The sequence below is a fragment of the Lutra lutra genome, chromosome 2 (genome assembly GCF_902655055.1).
Source record: "Lutra lutra chromosome 2, mLutLut1.2, whole genome shotgun sequence".
NCBI classification, from domain to species: domain Eukaryota; kingdom Metazoa; phylum Chordata; class Mammalia; order Carnivora; family Mustelidae; genus Lutra; species Lutra lutra.
The window spans coordinates 187,117,429-187,137,363 of NC_062279.1; the positions used below are offsets into that span (position 1 = coordinate 187,117,429).

Genomic DNA, 19,935 nt, shown 5'->3' on the forward strand with positions numbered 1-19,935 from the left:
ATTTTACAGATAAGGACACTAAAGAAACAGAAGTGAAGTAGAAACTTGCCCAATGTCACACAGGGAGTGGTGGCACAGCCAGGATGAGAATACAGTCTGACTACAGAACTCATGCTTCTGATCTCTGCGCTACGTGACCTCTAAATAAAGTTGAGTACGTAGATGTAAATGGAAATCTCCAAGTAAACTAGCAGGTAAAATGCCTAGTGGTGGGTAATAGAATCATGAGCAAAATTCATTTATTTTTGAGGTTTTTGCTTTGCTTTGCTGCGCTTTCCACTTTTTTCCCAACAAGTATCTATCACTTTAGTTACCACAAAAAGGGTAAATACTGCTTCTAAAAATCTTACGCTGATTGGGTACTTTGCATTTCATTTCCTGTGTTAGTATTTTTAGGTGATGATATAGATGAGAGAAGAAAGCCAAAAGCTAGGCCAGAGGTAACATATAACATATAAGACTTAAGAGGATCTGTACTACTGTGGAGTATCAAATGATAAAGGTTCTAAATGCTCCACAATTTTTAATAGTTCTGAACAAATGACAAAAATATCAGATGTTTATTAACAAATTTTTGTCCCAAAGAATATACATCAGGGTGGAAATAAAAAGTAAATCTCTAATATATGGATGTACACATTAATAACTAATATATTGACTTATTTGGTAAAATAGATCTTTTTTTTTTTTTAAAGATTTTATTTATTTATTTGACAGAGAGAAATCACAAGTAGGCAGAGAGGCAGGCAGAGAGAGAGGAGGAAGCAGGCTCCCTGCCGAGCAGAAAGCCCGATTCGGGGCTCGAACCCAGGACCTGGGATCATGACCTGAGCCGAAAGCAGCGGCCTAACCCACTGAGCCACCCAGGCGCCCCGGTAAAATAGATCTTTTTCTAAACTACATGCTGTAGTTGTTTTGGCATTTTAATAACAAGAAAAACTACAACATTAAGTATGTCTACGAAGTAAAAGTCTAAAATAATTAAAATTGAAATTTTACTAAATTATCAATACCTTTACTAAATTATCAATACATCAAATAGACATGCATAATACTATACACCCTGTAAGACTGGACAATTTGTGACATAGGATTTCTTTAGTGAAATGATGTGGTCTTTAATATTAACCTGTGCTAGAAGACTAAATGATTCGTACCAGAGGGGGAAAAATTAACGTTAGCCATCAATCTTAGGGCAGAAAGAGCCTCTGCCAACCACTTTTTTATAATTTTTTAAAAAAATCAACAATCCTTTAGTAAGCCGCCAGAGTACATTATGTAAGAAAAGAAATTAGAAAATGGTTTTCCTTCCCTTTCATCTCAAGGGTAATTTCCCCTTAAGGCTGAAATGGAAAAAACGTTAGGAATCATTTAGGTCCAGGCGTCTTTAATCACAGAGCCTGCTTATTTGGCAGTTTCTCAAGTTACTCCCCTCAGGCAGCTTGAACCAGTTAAACTAGATCTTTTCAGCTCTTTGGACCTTATTGACAACCAGCCGTCTGGTTTCCTAGGAAACAAAACCTTGGCTAGAAATAGTGAATCATTTCCAGGTCACTTTCAACATGGAGAGTGGAGCAGGAAAGCACTGGACTGAAGAAGAGGTTAAAGCTCTGCTAAGTGTCTGGGCAGAAAAAAATATACGAAAACAACTTTGTGGAACCCTGAGAAATAAAGGAATATTTATTTACATTGCTAAAAGGCTGCAAGCACTAGGAGTATACAGAGATTGGAAACAGTGCCGGGCAAAGTACAAAAATCTCAAATATGAATACAGAACAGTTAAATATGCCCATAACTCTGGAGACAGCTCTAAAACTATGAAGTTCTTCCATGATCTGGATGCGATCCTGCAGTATGAACCTGCCACACAATTAACAGAGGAAGATGCAAATGGCAGGTGCCTGGCAACGCTGAGCCAAAGTGCAGCTCCAGGGACCACTGAAGGTAAAAAGAAAAAGTAGCATTCTTTTGTTTTTACCTAACAAACTATAAGAGTAGGGACTTCCGAGTCCATATGATAAACATAGCCTGGAATATCATAGTTGAGAAAAACAATTGACCTGTTATGCTATTTTGCACAAGGTAAAAATTTTAAAGATTAAATACCTCCACTTTTTAAAACTGTGAAATACTTAAAAAACACACTGAAACAACATTAAATGCTTAAAAAAATTAACAACATTAACCATTAATGCCAACTCTCCTTAAGCAATACCTGATATGTTTTTTGGAAAATCGATTAGGTTTTGAGAGTATTTCAGGTTTTAATTTTTTAAGAGTGGCAAAAGGAAAAAAAAAATCTAATATATGCTCCGCTGTTGTTTCTCCACAGCTCCAAACAAGATAGAACTTTCTGCTCTATATTTATATTCCCATTTTCCTAAATTTATCAATAAAAGCACTAAAATACTAGGAACTAATAAACAATTTCTTTATTCGTTTGGAAGAACAGTTCCATTTAAACCATCAGTGAAACAAAAACAGATATGATAAATGATTTATGATTAAATGATTTAGATATTAAAACAAGGTTCTTGACCTGCTGTGTTGTTAAGCCCCATCGTAATTACGTAGAATTTGCTCGGTCTGTGGAAGCTGAATGTAGGACTAGGGAAAGTGGGGAAATCAGTGGCAGTAATGAGATACCTCCCATAGCCAAAGTCTTACAGATGCTATTTTTAAGAGCAGAGTTGTTCAATTCAAAATCTCGAATACCTACTGTCTGCAAAGCACTGAGCTACGTGCACACGCATTCAGTGATGTGTAACACCTCAGAAAACAGGGCACGGGTGAATAAATGTAACACCCAAAAGAAAATGGTTTAAGTAGTAGAATAAAAGTATCAGATGAGAAAGGGGGGTAGGGTAAAATGACAGAAGCTAAAGTTAGGTTAATTTGGTTAATTAGGTTAATCTGAACTTTGTGTTTAAAGCTCAATAATAAATCATTTGGTAAAAAATCCACTCCACTTAACATACTCCCTTTACGTTTCTGGTACTATACCATATTCTGAGAAAGCTTTACAGTCATTGTCAAGTTAAACAGCAATAACATTATTTTATTCAATTAATCATCCTGCACTCTTCATCATTTAAATGCTATATAAATATTGATTAATGACAAGTAAACCACTCAGATTCTGAAAAGCTTTGAATTTAACCAGAGGTTGGTCTTGGTGTAATAAAGATGTGGGTTCTAATAACTGCAATTTTTTGCCCCTCTCTTGTGTCACTGAGTCTCCTTGCCCACCCTCTCTCTTACTCCTGTTTGTGTGTGTGTGTGTGTGTGTGTGTGTGTTTAATCTCCACTAAACAGGATCTCCTTCTAACCCGTTTAGGTGCCCCTATGGCTCCAAAATTTCCACTTTCACTATCAAGCAGAGGGCCCATAATTACAACTTAACCTTGTATGTTTAAGGTATCTCAAAACCCAAATCCTAAAACTACACTCTCTCTTCCCTCATTCAGAACTAATGCCCCTATAAATTGCTTCCACTTTAATATTACTGTATGTCCAATCACTTAAATAGAAACATCTGAGGTGCCCTTGACCTTTGGTCAATCACTAAGTCCTTAAAAAAAAATCTACTGATATGTTTCATAATTTTTTCTCTGTTCCATTCTCATTACCACCATGCAGAACTTCATCTATCACATGGAATATTAAGTTAACCTCTTAACTGGTCTCCCTAATTTCCAGTCCCTTCCCACATATCCACAATGCCAAGGTTTGTTCTTTAAACTTTTTAAATTATAAAATTACAAGCACATTACCATTTTGTTTACTTTAATAATAATCTTTAAATTATACCCAGAACTAATTATAATTCAGGATTACATGTTACTTAATGGTTCCATAATATTTGAGTGCATAAAGCAGAGTTTATATTTGCCCCCCTTATAATCAATACTTTTTGTCCATAATTAACATTATTACTTTAGGAGAGACTATCAGAAGTTCAATTGTTGGTCAGGAAGGGTATGATTACTTTGAAATAGTGTTTAAAAAAACTGCTTTCTAAAAGAATTGTACTTTAATAACAATTAGACTGTCCCTTTTTTTTTTTAGACTGTCCCTTTTTATAGAGAACCCATCCTATGATCATATCAGATCATAGAATCAGGTTGAAGTGGGGGAGAGACTTTGCTAATTTAACAAATAATGAAGAATGCTAATTTAATAACAAATAACTATCTATGATGGTATATGCAATAAATAACTTATTTTGCATTTGTTTAATTGCTAGTGATATGGAACAGTTTTCTGTATGTTTACTTTTACAAATTAACTGTTCATGTCAACTGAGGTCTTAGAAATTGCATGATCTCTTTGGCCTTACAGTTTTGGCTGGATTTTTTCAAAAGTTTTTAATTAAAGTTGCTAATGCAAACAGTTTTTTTTAAGGCTTAGAAAGCCCTTTCTCCGGGTCTGATTCATTTATAATGTCTTGTGGTTTTTCTATGGTGGAACCAGCAGAATTTTTATTGGTGTATGGTAAACTGAAGAAGGGAAGAAAATGAATGTGCCTTTTCCACTGTTGGGGATCACCCTCATGCGAGTGGTAAGGACAGAGGATCTGGTTCCCTTTGTTAGCCAGCAGGTAGCCTGGCTGAGCCTTGGCAAAGGACTCAAATACAAACTCTTAAAAGGCTTCGTGTTCTGGAAATTATAATCATCCTCAAGCTCAGAATACCTTTGACCTACTATTGCTCCCGGATCACATTCCTTCAGTGACCAAATTTCCACTCTATTTCCCTCCTCTTATTCGATACAAATGCATCAGGAGTAATGACTTAAGAGTTTCAATTTAAAACCTCCAGAGCATGGGACCCTTGCATACAATTTTGGGATTGATGCTAAGGATGATCAACCTAAGGAAAAAATACTCCTGAAGAAGTTGGGAAGAAAGCTTTTCTTTTGCACTCTGGCCTAGATGTTTAGCTCTAGGCTGTTTTCAACAAACAAAACTAGGCCCTAATACAGAACATCAAACCCTTACCTTTCCTTACTGTTCTCATGACAAACCTCACATGTTACATTAACTAGGTACATCATCTCCCACACTTCTCTTAAAGAGAATTCTTATGTAACTACAGATTTTTAGTTTTCGTATCACCAGCTGTATGCCATTTGAAAACAAAAGTGCTTCCCTTATTTTTCATTTGTTATTCTATTTTAAAATAGGAATCCCTAATATTATCTTCAAGATGACAAACATTCCTTTTTTTATTCTTTAATGGAATGCATCTGAATAATGAACTGATTTTAAATGTTCATGCGATTAAAATCATGCCTAATATTTGTTCTCCTAATAATAAAGTAAAATAGAATGCTATTTGTTACTCGTAAAACAAAACTGAAAAGACATAAGGAAATGATGAATAATAAATCTTTGATTCAGAAAGTTACAAAGGGTAATCAAAACGTACTTAACTATCTCCTGATCAACCTTCAGCCTCACTGTAATTATGATTTATCTTATGTGCCAACTGAATCCAGAATTCTATGTTGGGTTCCTTTGAATGATATATTTTAGTTTTCCCTCACAATTACCTTCCTCATTTGATTACTTTAAAAAGTGGTCTCTGCCTCATTTTATGAAAACATCCAAGCCATAAAACCAGGAGATCAAGGGGCGCCTGGGTGGCTCAGTGGGTTAAAGCCTTGGCCTTCGGCTCAGGTCATGATCCCAGGGTTCTGGGATCTAGCCCCACATCAGGCTCTCTGCTTAGCAGGGAGCCTGCTTCCTCCTGTCTCTCTCTCTGCCTGCCTCTCTGTCTACTTGTGATCTCTGTCTGCCAAATAAATAAAATAAAATCTTAAAAAAAAAAAAAAAAAACCAGGAGATCAAGAGGGGATCATTTTCATTTTTCAAGGTTGGCATGGTTCTTTTAAGTGACACATTCTTTGGTCTACTTAAACATAGATTAATTTCTGAAAAGTTAGTATTTACCAATAAATTTTAGCTATTTGACCAAATATGCCAATTAAACAAGATTTTCTGATTATCGCATTACAGGACCTCTGTTTTATATTGCTACTATCATTTATCAAGTGCCTATTAAGTTAAAGTACCTAAATTACAAAAATAAAGAAAACACTTAATTTTCCCCTGAAAGAGCACAAGCATAAGGAGGGGGGTGGCAGAGAGAAGAGAGAGAGAGAATTATAAGCCAGCTGAGGCTCCACGCTCAGGGCAGTGCCTGACCCAGGACTTGAAGATCTCACCACCCTGACATTGTAACTTGAGCCGAAATCAAGAGTCAGATACTTAACTGACTGGGCCATCCAGGCACCCCAAGAAAACATCTCACTTTAAAAAATGTAATTTAATTTGAAAACAAACCATAATCATCTCTAGAAACATAAAATTAGCAAACAAATCTAGTGGAAATTAAAAATAAACCATGTCAATGGACAGAAGAAATTAAATTTTTCTTTATATAGATAAGTATTTAAACCATATTATACCACTTTATTACAAAATGTGTCTATTACATGGAGCACCTGGGTGGCTCAGTGGCTTAAAGCCTCTGCCTTCGGCTCAGGTCATGATCCCAGAGTCCTGGGATCAAGCCCCGCATCAGGCTCTCTGCTTGGCAGGGAGCCTGCTTCCCTTCCTCTCTCTCTGCCTGCCTCTCTGCCTACTTGTGATCTGTCTGTCAAATAATAAATAAATAATCTTTAAAAAAAAAATGTGTCTATTACAAATTTTTAATCCTTCATGAATATGGTCAAATTCAGCTCAAGCTACTAGCATTCCCAGCCATTATTAATTCAATTTTTACCTTCCTTAGAACTTACTCTAACAGGAATTCTATTCTCTTTGCAGGCAACATGTCAGTTACATTAGAAGATAAAGAAGACATCTCAGGAAATCCTTTACTTTTGGTTTCTCATATCAGACCAATGGAATTAGGTACAGTATCGTGGGTTAAAAATACAATGAAACTGATCAAATTGCAAATAAGAAAGTAAGATTAGTTTCTGAGAAACTTCATGACTTTTCCCGATAGAAACAGTTATAGGATTATCTTATGTTTCCCTCTATGTATACTTAAAAAAAAATCATTTCTAAAATAAGTGATTTTTTAAATTCCATAGTCACATTTATAAAATAAATTTTTTCTTTAACAAAATGTAAATTGCTTAGTAATGTTAGCCTTCAAATTCACAACCTTTATTCTTTAAGCATAATAAAGAATATAATGGTGAAAATTATACATAGTAGGTGCTTAATATTTAATGAACATGTCACTTTTGCACTCCTGAGGTCCAAGACAAACAGAATTCTACATTTGAAAGTAAATAGTATCAAATCAATGAGGTCAAGGACAGTTTTATTCACCCAATTAAAGTCAACATAAATCCCCATTCTGCTTCTAAATTCTTACTGAAGGTTGTTAATTCAAGTAAGGAAAAATACTGAAAAGCATTTCAAAACAAAAACATTAAACACACCACAAAATAGAAACAGCTCCCTATATACTTCAGGAAAATGCTAAAAAGTGTTTTTTAGTGACTTACATTATAGATAGTGAGGTATGAAGTACCTTTTTATTAAACATAAACATGAAATCTGAGACAAACACAGATGTGGTTGTTTAAATAAGCAGTATAACCTCAAGTAATGTCATTACCATAAAATGAGTTGCAAAACTGTGCAAGAGATATAACCAGAAGGTACCATGCTAGGATTTCTAAGTGGGGACATTCTACTGAAGGCATTATGGAATTTCTGACACACTACCTTGCATTAAAAAAACTAATACTGGGGCGCCTGAGTGGCTCAGGGGGTTAAAGCCTCTGCCTTCAGCTCGGGTCATATCAGGGTCCTGGGATTGAGCGCATCGGGCTCTCTGCTCAGCAGGGAGCCTGCTTCCTCCTCTCTCTCTTTGCCTGCCTCTCTGTCTACTTGTGATCTCTGTCTGTTGAATAAATAAATAAAATCTTAAAAAAAAAAAATCTAATACTTTACTAAAAATGACATTTGGTCTTTGGCCAATGGGACATCTTTTATTTTCATAAGGAGTTAAGAAGCACCAGTTGTTATAATGTGATTTTTTTCCAACCCTTTATTCATGCATCGTCTTGGTTCTCAGCCCTGACTGGGCACTAGAATCACAATATGGGGATGAGGGGGAAAAGTAACAGCAAAGTAATCATTTACAAAGGCTCCACAGGAGATACTGATATGTAGCCAACGGATGTAGCCATCCTCCTTTAATCATTGGATTAAAGGAGGAGATAAATTGCTCCCACCTATCCTATCACAGAACAAAAAACAAATAAGAGCTGCCCTTAATGAGCCATTTTCTAAATGTATTGTGTTCTGCAAGTAAATAATACAAAATTATATATTCAACATTCAGTATATAGTGATATACACACCACATACCAAAGGAGCAGGATAGAAGAATAAGAAATGACAGGGGATTGGGGCGCCTGGGTGGCTCAGTGGGTTAAGCCGCTGCCTTCGGCTCAGGTCATGATCTCAGGGTCCTGGGATCGAGTCCCACATCGGGCTCTCTGCTCAGCAAGAAGCCTGCTTCCCTCTCTCTCTCTCTCTCTGCCTGCCTCTCCGTCTACTTGTGATCTCTCTCTGTCAAATAAATAAATAAAATCTTAAAAAAAAAAAAAAAAAAAAGAAATGACAGGGGAAAAAAAGATGATCAAAATGTGACCAATTAGGGGCACCTGGGTGGCTCAGTGGGTTAAAACCTCTGCCTTCAGCTCAGGTCGTGATCCCAGGGTCCTGAGATCAAGCCCCACATCGGGCTCTCTGCTCAGCGGGGAGCCTGCTTCCCCCAACCCCTCTCTGCCTGCCTCTCTGCCTGTTTGTGATCTCTGTCAAATAAATAAATAAATCTTAAAAAAAAAAATGTGACCAATTAAAAACAACTTTTTAAAAGCCAGTCACTGTCATGGTAAGAAATAGATTCAGGTTCTGTATTTCATCTCCCCATTAGTTTCAGAAAAAAGCTAAGCTATGATTGCCTAAGGAGAAAATGTCTTTGTTTACTAAGGTTACATCTGATTACTTATCATATGTATGTAACCTATGTACATATCTCTTTCCCTCCCCATCTGATACAGGTAACTCTACATCATTTATGGAACCCTGTATTAATTCAACTTTTATTCCAACTATAGCAAATGAAGGAGGAAAACACTGGACTGTGCCAGAAGTCAGGGCTCTAATTGGCATCTGGTCTGACCTAAGTATACGACAACAACTAGAAGGAACAGTGAGAAATAAAAGGATATTTGAACAGATTGCTGCCAAGCTTCAGAAATCTGGGATAGAAAGAGACTGGAAACAGTGCAGAACAAAGTATAAAAACTTAAAACATGAATATAAGATTGTAAGAATGGCTCAAGATCAAGGCATAACTAAGAGTATGAAATTTTTTACTGAGTTGGATGCCATTTTGGGACACAATAAAACAGAGAAATCACAACAACAGGAATTCCAAGATGAAAAACAAGCCACCGGATGTGCCAATGTAAAAACAGAAGAGGATCGGACAGGTAGGAAGGCAAAGAAAAGTAATCTAAACATCAGGTCACATTATATGAAAATTTCAGTAGCGTAATAATGTGAATATAATCTAAGTTAAACAGGCTTCACAAGCTAAAGGTTGAATTTATCATGAAACAGCTTTTTGTAATTTAATTTTTTATTTTATTAACATATAATGTATTATTAGCCCCAGGGGTACAGGTCTGTGAATCATCAGGCTTACACACTTCATGAAACAGATGTAATGTATACACAATCTCCTCCAAAACACAGAAAGTAGTATGAAGTTATCGATGAAATAAAACTGACTTCCACAAGTTTAAAAACAGACCAAGTTTGGGGCACCTGGGTGGCTCAGCGGGTTAAGCCTCTGCCTTCGGCTCAGGTCATGATCTCAGGGTCCTGGGATCAAGTCCTACATCGGGGCTCTCTACTCAGCGGGGAGCCTGCTTCCCCCTCTCTCTCTGCCAGCCTCTCTGCTTGTGATCTTTCTTTGTCAAATAAATAAATAAGACCTTAAAAAAAAAAAATAGACCAATTTTACTAAGGTAAAACTGCCATTCTAAATGGCAGAAGTTAAAGCAAATTTTTTCCGCGGTGCCTGGGTGGCTCAATGGTTTAAGCCTCTGCCTTCGGCTCAGGTCATGATCCCAGAGTTCTGGGATTGAGCCCTACATCAGAGCTCTCTGCTTAGCAGGGAGCCTGCTTCCCCCCCTCTCTCTGCCTGCTTGTGATTTCTGTCTGCCAAATAAATAAATAAAATATTTCTTTTTTTTAAAAAAGCAGGTTTTTCATAGTCACTGCTGTAAAATTGAGTTAACAGAAAAAGAGCATTAAAGAACTTAGAAAACCACAAAATCCATAAGAATGTCTTTGAAGTGTAAGTTCTCCTGGGACACATCATAAAGTTCTTTAAAATGAGTTCAACCCAAAGGACTGAGAGAGAATACACACAGAGATATAATAGCATGAAATAAACTAGATGAATTCTAGACCAAGAGTCAGGAAATTGAGGTTCTAGCTCAGTCTTTGCGGAATCTTGAACCACGTGTCTCCTCCTGAGTTGACAAGATGTTCTTAAAGACCTCTACTAACCATAAAGTTTCTAGACCATTTAATATCTGCCTTTAACAATGCAGTCCTAATTCTCAGAGTATGAATGCGTATCTAGCGGAAACAGAGGCAATGACAGAGTTAGGATTGAGAAATGGTGGCGAGAAGTCCTGAAATCTTTCACTGGTGGAGGAGAAACTGGTCTGTTAGAGAACCAGACATCTGTCCTGTTAAAATTAAAATGACTGGTGATAAAGTCGCCCAACAGCAGCAGCATGATTATGTTCAGAGAGTAACTGCCAGAGATACAGCTGATGGTGATTCCATCAGTCATATGTCAGAAGACCTCATTAGAGACTTAGAATACCAGGTATCTGTAGGGACCTAAGACTAAAGATGCTTATGGGTGGGGAATGTAAACCAGAGAAAAGCAAAGAACCACAGTATCTAGCATCAGGTTTTTTAAAAAGATTCTATTTATTTGAGAGAGAAAACACTAGTGGGGGAGGGGCAGAAGCAACAGAGAAGCAAGCAGACTCCCTACTGAGCAGGGAGCCTGAGGCAGATTTGATCTCAGGATTCTGGGATCATGACCTGAGCTGAAGGCAGACTTTTCACTGACTGAGCCACTCAGACACCCCCATCAGGTTCACTTTAAAAGTAAAAATAACATATTAGAGTTTAAAAACACTTCCTGAAAGTGAATAAAACCAAACCACCATATATCCCACTATATTCACACAGTCATTGCTGGAGATGCGGCTAAAGATGACTTTGTTGGTCATATGTCAGAAGACCTAAGAGAGGGAGATGTAAAACAAAGTCCAGCTACAGGTAAAACAGTATTTTTTGTTTTTGTGTGTGAAAAAATATATAACATGTTATGATATGATGTTGCTATCGACTGAACTATGTCACCCCTAAAATCATACCAACATATGTAAGAGCATTTGGAGATGGGGACTGGGGACTTCGGGAGATAATTAGGTTTAGAGGTCATGAGGGTGGGGACCTAATGTAGTGTTTTGTGGTTTAATTACATTTGATGTGTAATATATAATAAGATTCTATAATAATTAAGATATCGTAAGAACATACATACAAGCTTATAACATTATACGAAGAGTAATACTCATATTTACAAAATACAGAAATGGAAGGTGAAAACTGTTAGTAAAGTTCCCTATAACTGTGGTTTTCAAAGTGTAGCAGCATCACCATCATCTGGGAGCTCAGGCATGCTCAAGTTTGAGAAACACTGTCCTACGGTACAGGGTACTAAAGCGGTGAAGGAAAAGTAAGTGCTTTCTATATGATGGTTTGTCTTTTACACAAACCAAAATGAGTAATGGGGGGGATCACCAGGCCCGAGGCAAAAGCTTAACTAGCCATCACACATCTCATACATAGTCTTTTAGTTCAAAGCTTCATATAGGCTTGGACAAGATCATACTGATTAACAAACCAGGTAATCAAATTCCCCACACTCTTGGCCAACTGCTTTCTCTGACTTATCAGATATGATAGATTAAAAGCTCAGTGGGCGAAAGGAAAGCTGCTAGAATGATGAAGGTGAAAACAGGGAGAAATTAGGGAGACTAATTAGATAGGAAAATGCAGCTGACTAGGGGTATGGTAACAAAGGTGAGCAAAACTCTGGGCTCCTAAGGTTCTCAGGGCATCACAGCAATGACTCTTGTCACTAAAAGTAAAAAAGCTAAAATGAGACTGTGTTTAATAAGACAAACATTTCCACAGAAAAAATTAAGAACTTTAGCATTCAGAAGATTTTAGCTTGTTAGTCCCCTGGACTCACTTAAGTACAATTATCTCAAGAGAATTTTTTTATATGTGAAAGGAAAACATTAAGTCAAATATAAACTGACAGTATTTTAAAAAATTGTCTGGTATGTTCATATGTTAATTTGGAATATGTTTAGAAGGGGTGCCTGGGTAGCTCAGTCGTAAAGCATCTGCGTTCCGCTCAGGTCATGACTGGAATCAAGCCCCACACTGGGCTCCCTGCTTGGTGGGAAGCCCACTTCTCCCTCTCCCTCAGGCGCTCCCCTGCTTGTGTTCCATCTCTCGCTGTGTCTCTCTCTGTCAAATAAATAAATAAAATCTTTAAAAAAAAAAACCAAACTCAAAAACAAAACATGGGGCAGCAGGGTAAGCTCACTAGGTCCAATTCCTGATCTCAGTTTAGGTCTTGATCTCAGGGTGATGAGTTCAACCCCCGCACTGGGCTCCACGCTGGGCATGGAGCCTACTTAAAAAATACATACATACATACATACATATATACATAAAAACAATAACACAATAAAGTGATGAACATTCATGTAAAAATAAGTAGAAGTTGCTTCATTTTGACTTCATATTGAATTGCTATTGCCCCATACTGTTAACATTGACACTTGGTCATGAAACTGATCTCCCGAAAGTAATTTTTTTACCATCTTAAATATATGCTATAAGATTCTTACTTCAAATAAATATCTAACTAGAGCAGTGGAACTCCTGGATTCTAGGTAACTAATTAGTTCCCAATTTAGAACTCGCAGAGATTCTGGCCTAGGATGTTACAGGATGTGTTCACACACCTATATTTTTATAGAAGATCGTCAAGCACAGCCAGGGTTGAAAACCATAGCTAGATTGTCATATTTAGAGAGTAAGGCCAGCAGAGGGCTGAAGAAAGTAAAACATAAAATCCAATTTGATTCCATTTAGGGTAGAAAAATTATCCAATTCCAATGATCACTTTAAAAAATGCATAAATAATGCAATATGAAAGAAGTTAATCACTGGGAAGAATCACAGAATTCCTGGGCTATGCCTACCTATTACAATAAGTAAAAAGAAATGGCCCATGAAAATTGAATACCTACTTCTTTGGATCTAATATAAATTTATTTTCTCCCCGCCGGAGGCATAGGCAAGAGATGATAAAAGGAATCAGAAAGTTAGCAGAAAAAGGACTGTCTACCGAGGAAATCTGTGTTTGACAGTCTTGTCAGTTACCTGTCTCTTCTGAGTAAACCTAAAATTGACTTAATTCATCTCCAGTATCAGTTGCTATTTATATATGAGGTGGAATTCTTCAATATCTTTGTATTCTCACAAGTCACAACTTTCTAGTATAGGCAGTCAAAACTAGATCAATTTTGGGTGAGGGGTACAGACCGACATATACACATCCTATTGGAGGTTACTCTTATCATCCTAAAAAATCACAAGTGAAAGACTACACTGTTCTTTTAAGAATAATCTTAAAACTATCTATTTTCTTTTTGGCTGCGGTAAAATGTATTTCCAAAATTAAAAGGTTCACTATTCCCACAATTTCACAAAAATTAACAATATGATGGCCAGCAGAGGGCACTAAATTATCTATTGTTAGATAGATATTGTTAGATGACATCAGAGGCTATGCCAAGTTTTTTTGTTTTCTCCAGTTCATTTACTATTTATAATACACCAAAAATTGGAAATAATTTTCTTTAAAATGAACTATTTAAAACACTTTTGTACATTTTCAATACAATTTGGATAATCTTAGCAGTAAATTATAAACTAATGCATTTTTATCACATGTACCATAATATTGAGAACCTTTAAATTATTTATTTATTTATTTATATTTATTTATCTGACAGAGAGAGACACAGCAAGAGAGGGAACACAAGCGGGGGAGTGGGAGAAGGAGAAGCAAGCTTCCTGATGAGCAGGGAGCCTGATGCAGGGCTCAATCCCAGGACCCTGGGATCATGACCTGAGCTGAAGGCAAACACTAATGACTTAGCCACCCAGGTGCCCTGAGAAACTTTAAATTTTTAATCCAATAGAAGATCCAAATAAAGACTTGATTGTTAAAATTTCGGAAAACCCCAAAATTATAAATGTACAAAAGAAGTTGAGACTTAGGTAAGGTGATAAATTTAAATACAGGCAACTAGATAATTATAAAGGTATGAATTTTCTAATTATTCCTTTTTATATTTTCACAAACTCTTTAAGAAGCTGTGACATAATAAAGAATACAGACCCGCCTGGCTGACTTAAGTCAGTAGAGCATGTGGCTCTTGATCTCAGGGTTGTAAGTTTGAGCCTCACATTGGGTACAGAGATTGCTTAAAAATAAAATCTCAAAAAAAATTAAAATAAAAAAATAAAGAATAAAGGTTCAAAAACCTTTGGAATTTCCAAAGTGGGTTTCTAGATGCTTCAAGATAGGACTGGTCACCAATAAGACAAACCTTGTGATTAAGAGGCCTGGAATTTTAGGCCAGCCTGACCTCTAGCAGGAAAGTAAGTCTGGAGACTGAATTCAGTCGTGTGGCCAGTGATTTAATTAAATATGCCATAATCAATCATGTCAATAAAAAACTTTAGCTCAGAAGTGCTTCCTAGTTAATGAACACAGTGATGTGCTGGAAGAATGACAGGCCCTGATGCCATAGGGAGGTGTCATGGAGGTTCTGTATCTAGGACCCTCTCAGACCTTACCCCCTGTAGATCCTCATTTGGTTGTTTCTGAGTCCTTTTTTTTTTTTTTTTTTAAGATTTTTAAAAATTTATTTGACAGAGAGAGATCACAAGTAGGCAGAGAGGCAGGCAGAGAGAGAGAGGAAGCAGGCTCCCCACTGAGCAGAGAGCCTGCTGTGAGGCTCGATCCCAGGACCCTGAGATCATGACCTGAGCCGAAGGCAGAGGCTTAACCCACTGAGTCACCCAGGTGCCCCTATTTTTTTAAAGTATAGGGCTTTCCTAAATTCTATGAGTTGTTCTAGCAAATGATCAAACCTGAGGGGGTCATAGCATCCTCTGAAGTTGTAGTCAGTCAGCTGGAAGGGTGGCTAACATCTGAAGTAAGGGCAGTGGTTTGTTTTTGTTTTTGAATTTTTTTAATTTTAATTTTTTTAAGATTTTATTTATTTATTTGACAGATAGAGATCACAAGCAGGCAGAGAGGCAGGCAGAGAGAGAGGAGGAAGCAAGCTCCCTGCTGAGCAGAGAGCAGTAAGGGCAGTGTTACGGAAGATTGATCCCTTAAAGCTCCGGAGTCTAATGGTAGACTCCAGGTACTGAGTGTCAGAAATGAACTGCAGTATACCAGTTGGGATAGAAATGTAACAGAAACTAAATGCTTCTCTTTCCTTAAAATATGCTAAATTTAGGGACTTCCACACTGCCACCTCCAAGATATCTTATTTTCTAGCACTAACTACTCAAAATTTCCACCAAACACCTAATCTCTAAATGTTTCTATTTCCCAGAAGTAGGGCATATGCTTGAGCCCAGAAGTGATGGTTTTAGTCACTTAGATAAAATGTCATAAATTCTGATTCTGCTGAAATAAGGTTTGCCAAAGTTTACCTTCAAATTGTGCTCTTCCCTGGGGTGAGGGTGGGGAAAGGGCTTGGGCATGGAAGGAGGTAAGTTTAGTTATAAAAGGGCAACGAGAGGGATCCTTATGGTGTTGGAACTGTGGAGTATCTTGACTTTGATGGTGGAGACATGAATCTACGAGGTGATAAAATTATTATAGAACATAATACGCACATAGACACACAGTGAGCACAAGTAGAACAGGAACTCTGAATCAGAGTAGTGAACTGTAACAATGTCAATATCCTTGATTTAACAGTATATTACTTTAATAAAATGTTACCATTGGAGAAAACTGGACCAAGTATGAAATGGATCTCTGATATTTCTAAAAACTGCATGTTTATCTCAATAAAAATTTCAACTTTAAAAAAAAGTAACTTATTAGGCAGCCTTATGTGGCTCCAAAGTACAACCTGTCATTTAATGTATTAATACTGCTAAAAGCTAAACTTCATTCTAGTCTTACTGTGCAAACATGTCCTTAAAATAAGATCTAGTCCTATCCTAATGTAAATCTCCACATACCTATTGCTGCATAGGCTTATGGGCTCCCTAACCACCTCACCTTTTGCCTCTCTGGTCTATTAATAATAACCACTATGTAGTTTTATCAATTTTACAATAATCATTACAAGTAACTCCACAGACAAAAGTAACACAAGCTGTTTTTTAAGAAAATAATGTCCCAGGCACCTGCGTGGCATAGTCGGTTGTATCTGACTGTTAGTTTCAGCTTGGGTCTGATCTCAGGGTCATGAGATCAAGCCCCACACAGAGCTCCATGCTCAGTGTGGAGTCTGCTTGAGTTTTTCCCTCTCCCTCTGCCCCTCCACCTCTCTCTCAAATATATAAATAAATCTTAAGAAAAAAAAAAAAAGTCCCAGTGTATACAGCAAATTACAGTAGGAGTGAAGGAATACTATCATAGCATTGTGATACTTCAACACGGCAATCCAACATATGCATGAGGAAGAACTTTCCCCAAACTACAAACAGCTCACTTGTAAACTTCCTATACACACAATACTATACTACGATAAATGCATGTTATATTTACCACATTGAGCACTATCAGTTTCTTAACTGTCTGCTATTAACAACACAACATGAGAACTAAGACCCCTTAATCTTTTTTTTTTTTTTTAAGGTTTTATTTATTTATTTGACACAGAGAAAGAGACAGCAAGAGAGGGAATACAAGCAGGGGAGTGGGAGAGGAGGAACCAGGCTTTCCGCCCAGCAGGGAGCCCAATGTGGGGCTTGATCCCCAGGACCCTGAGATCACAACCTGAGGCAAACACAGACACTTAAGGGCTAAGCCATTCAAGCGCCCCCAAGACCACTTAATCTTAAGGTCTTTTACCTATTTATGTGTATTGCAATAAGGATCACTCTCAGTTACAATGAGGATCCAATGAAAAAGAGATATAAGAGCTCTTTGTCAAGTGTTAAAATGTAACAATGAAGACATTACAAAATTGAGTCTAAAAGTGCTATCAGGGGCACCTGGATGGCTCAGTGGGTCAAGCCTCTGCCTTCAGCTCAGGTCATGGTCTCAGGGTCCTGGGATCAAGCCCCGAATTGGGCTCTCTGCTCTGCGGGGAGCCTGCTTCCCCCTCTCTCTCTGCGTGCCTCTCTGCCTACTTGCGATCTCTCTCTCTCTCTCTCTGTTAAATAAATAAAATCTTTAAAAAAAAAAATAAAAGTGCTATCATATTCATATTCCCAAATAGAGAATGTGCTTTGGGTCTTTTAAGACAGAATATTTCCAAGATTTTGAAGGTGGTGAATCCTACAAAGGCATTTTAAAATTTGGTTAGAGATGACAAACATTCTTGGCTATGAGGTTATAGTTTGGTTCTTTTTTTCCTAAAGATTTTTTATTTACTTGAGAAAGGGGGAGCAGAGGGAAAGGGAAGGAAAGTCTCAAGCCTTTCTGAGCACTGAGCACAGAGCCCCATGTGGGATTTGATCTTACCACCCTGAGGTCAAGACCAGAGCTGAAACCAAGAGTCAAATGCTGAACTGACTGTGCCACTCAGGTGCCCCTAAGGCTAGTTTTGATGCTGGAATCCAGCATTGCTAGTTTTTCAGTATAACCTTTACTTGCAAAAATAAATTTGAGTTCTGTGAACAGCAAATTTAAACTGCTATTCTCTTTATTTTCTGACAGAGGAAGATACCGTAAGTACAGCTTCAGAAGAGGTGGGCGGCCCCAAAGCACCACAAAGTATCACTGTGTCAGGTACAGGGTCTAATTGTTTAAAAAATTTTTTAGGGGCAACTGGGTGGTTCAGTCAGTTGAGCATTGGAATCTTGATCTCAGGGTGCTGAGTTCAAACCCTACATAGGGTTCCACACTGGGCATGGAGCCTACTTAAAAAAGAAAAAAATAATTTAGGCTAATATATACCAGTTTAAGTAGTTAGACCAAGACTCTCCACATTTGCAAACATCCAGTGAAGATTACCTATTGATGAAAAGCAGCTAAATTATCTCATCAATACTGGAGATAAGTCTGCTTTAATTTTTTAAGTATTTTATTTGAATATGAACATATGTAGAAATTCTGACCCTCATACTGAAATCATTATAATTATCAGTGCTTTATGTCAATCCAGGTTGTTTTAAGTAAATGGTATTCAAATACAAGATTTATCTGTAAGTTTGCATAATTGTAAATCACATTGATTTATAGGTAATCATATTCCTTTAGAAGATGCTAAAAATCATTTACAGATTGTAACAGTGAGCGACACAGAGGCTGGAAAACACTGGTGTGACAATGAGGTCAGAGCGCTTATACATACATGGTCTGATGAAAAAATTAAACAAATGCTTGAAAGGGCCACAAGAAACAAAGAAATATTTGAGGAAATTGCCAGAAGACTAATGCAGTTTGGAATAGACAGAGACTGGAAACAATGTCGTACCAAATACAAAAATTTAAAATATGAATACAGAGTTTTACAAAAGAAAAATGGCAACCCTCAAAGAAAAATGAGATTTTATGAAGAAGTTGACTGCATCCTAAGAGGACCAACTCTCAGAACTGCCAAATGGAAACATGGTAACCTTGAAATTGAGTTTATAAAATAAAAATTCTATTAACTTTTTTCTTTGCTTTGTAATGTGCAAGAGATTTCTCAAAAATAAAATCCTTACACTACTATATGTTCAAATGACCCAAAAAATTATTTTGAAGCACATACCTAATTTAAGAATTTCAATCTTTCCAAAGCATTCTTAATTTTTAAACTCATTCCTCTTTATCTCCCCAACCACTTTAATGTTTTTACTTTAGTTTACTTGAATGCTTGAAGATGAATATATTTTAAATGGTGTCAGTCATACAATGATTCTTTTCCTGTGTTCTTTTGTTTTAAGAATTATTTGAAGGTCATACTAAAAACCCAAGAACTTTGAGCATCAAAAGAAAAGCACACGAAGATGGTAAGAGCTGAGAAATGCCAAGTTTTGGCACTGAAAAAAAACTTGTTGCTTTTTTTCTGATAAGAGATGTTTATTCCTGTCCTTGACAAATTAGACTAAATATATTGTTTATAAGCTGTGTGAGAGGAAAAATGCTGAGCAATGATTTCTGTCATAGCTCATTAAAAGTAACAGAATAAATGGAAACTTTCCCAGAGTCAGAAATTTCTGCACAACTGTCCATTCATCATGAGTCTTTAAATTACAATTTACAGTGGCTGCTATCAGAAGACTGGGATGGAAAAGGAAAAAAAACCCACAAAGTAATAAGTTCTCAGTTTTAGTTTTGTCTAAAGGTAGTTAGTAATGAGTATAACATTTTAGCAATCCTACAAATAAGTCAACCTAATTATGTGAGCTGTAGTTCCAAACTGACTCATTACAGGTATCAGAAAAGGTAATACAAAATTGTGGAGCAAACAGAAGAATAAAAATACAGAAGAAAAAGCAGTGAACTGAAACTCAGAAAACCT

General features: G+C 36.9%; 2 protein-coding genes across 2 annotated transcripts in view; one reads left to right on the top strand and one right to left on the bottom strand.

Annotated features, from left to right (window-relative positions):
* The window catches only part of PPAT (phosphoribosyl pyrophosphate amidotransferase), a 37,304-nt gene that overhangs the window by 12,012 nt on the left and 5,357 nt on the right, over positions 1-19,935 (bottom strand). The window lies entirely within an intron of this gene.
* The window catches only part of PAICS (phosphoribosylaminoimidazole carboxylase and phosphoribosylaminoimidazolesuccinocarboxamide synthase), a 53,436-nt gene continuing 35,048 nt past the window's right edge, over positions 1,548-19,935 (top strand). The window contains exons 1-5 of the mRNA XM_047719374.1: positions 1,548-1,944; positions 6,833-6,919; positions 9,097-9,531; positions 11,321-11,410; positions 19,358-19,423. Coding sequence (XP_047575330.1) covers positions 1,563-1,944; positions 6,833-6,919; positions 9,097-9,531; positions 11,321-11,410; positions 19,358-19,423 — 1,060 coding nt within the window. The 5' untranslated portion in view covers positions 1,548-1,562. The remainder of the gene's footprint in view (positions 1,945-6,832; positions 6,920-9,096; positions 9,532-11,320; positions 11,411-19,357; positions 19,424-19,935) is intronic.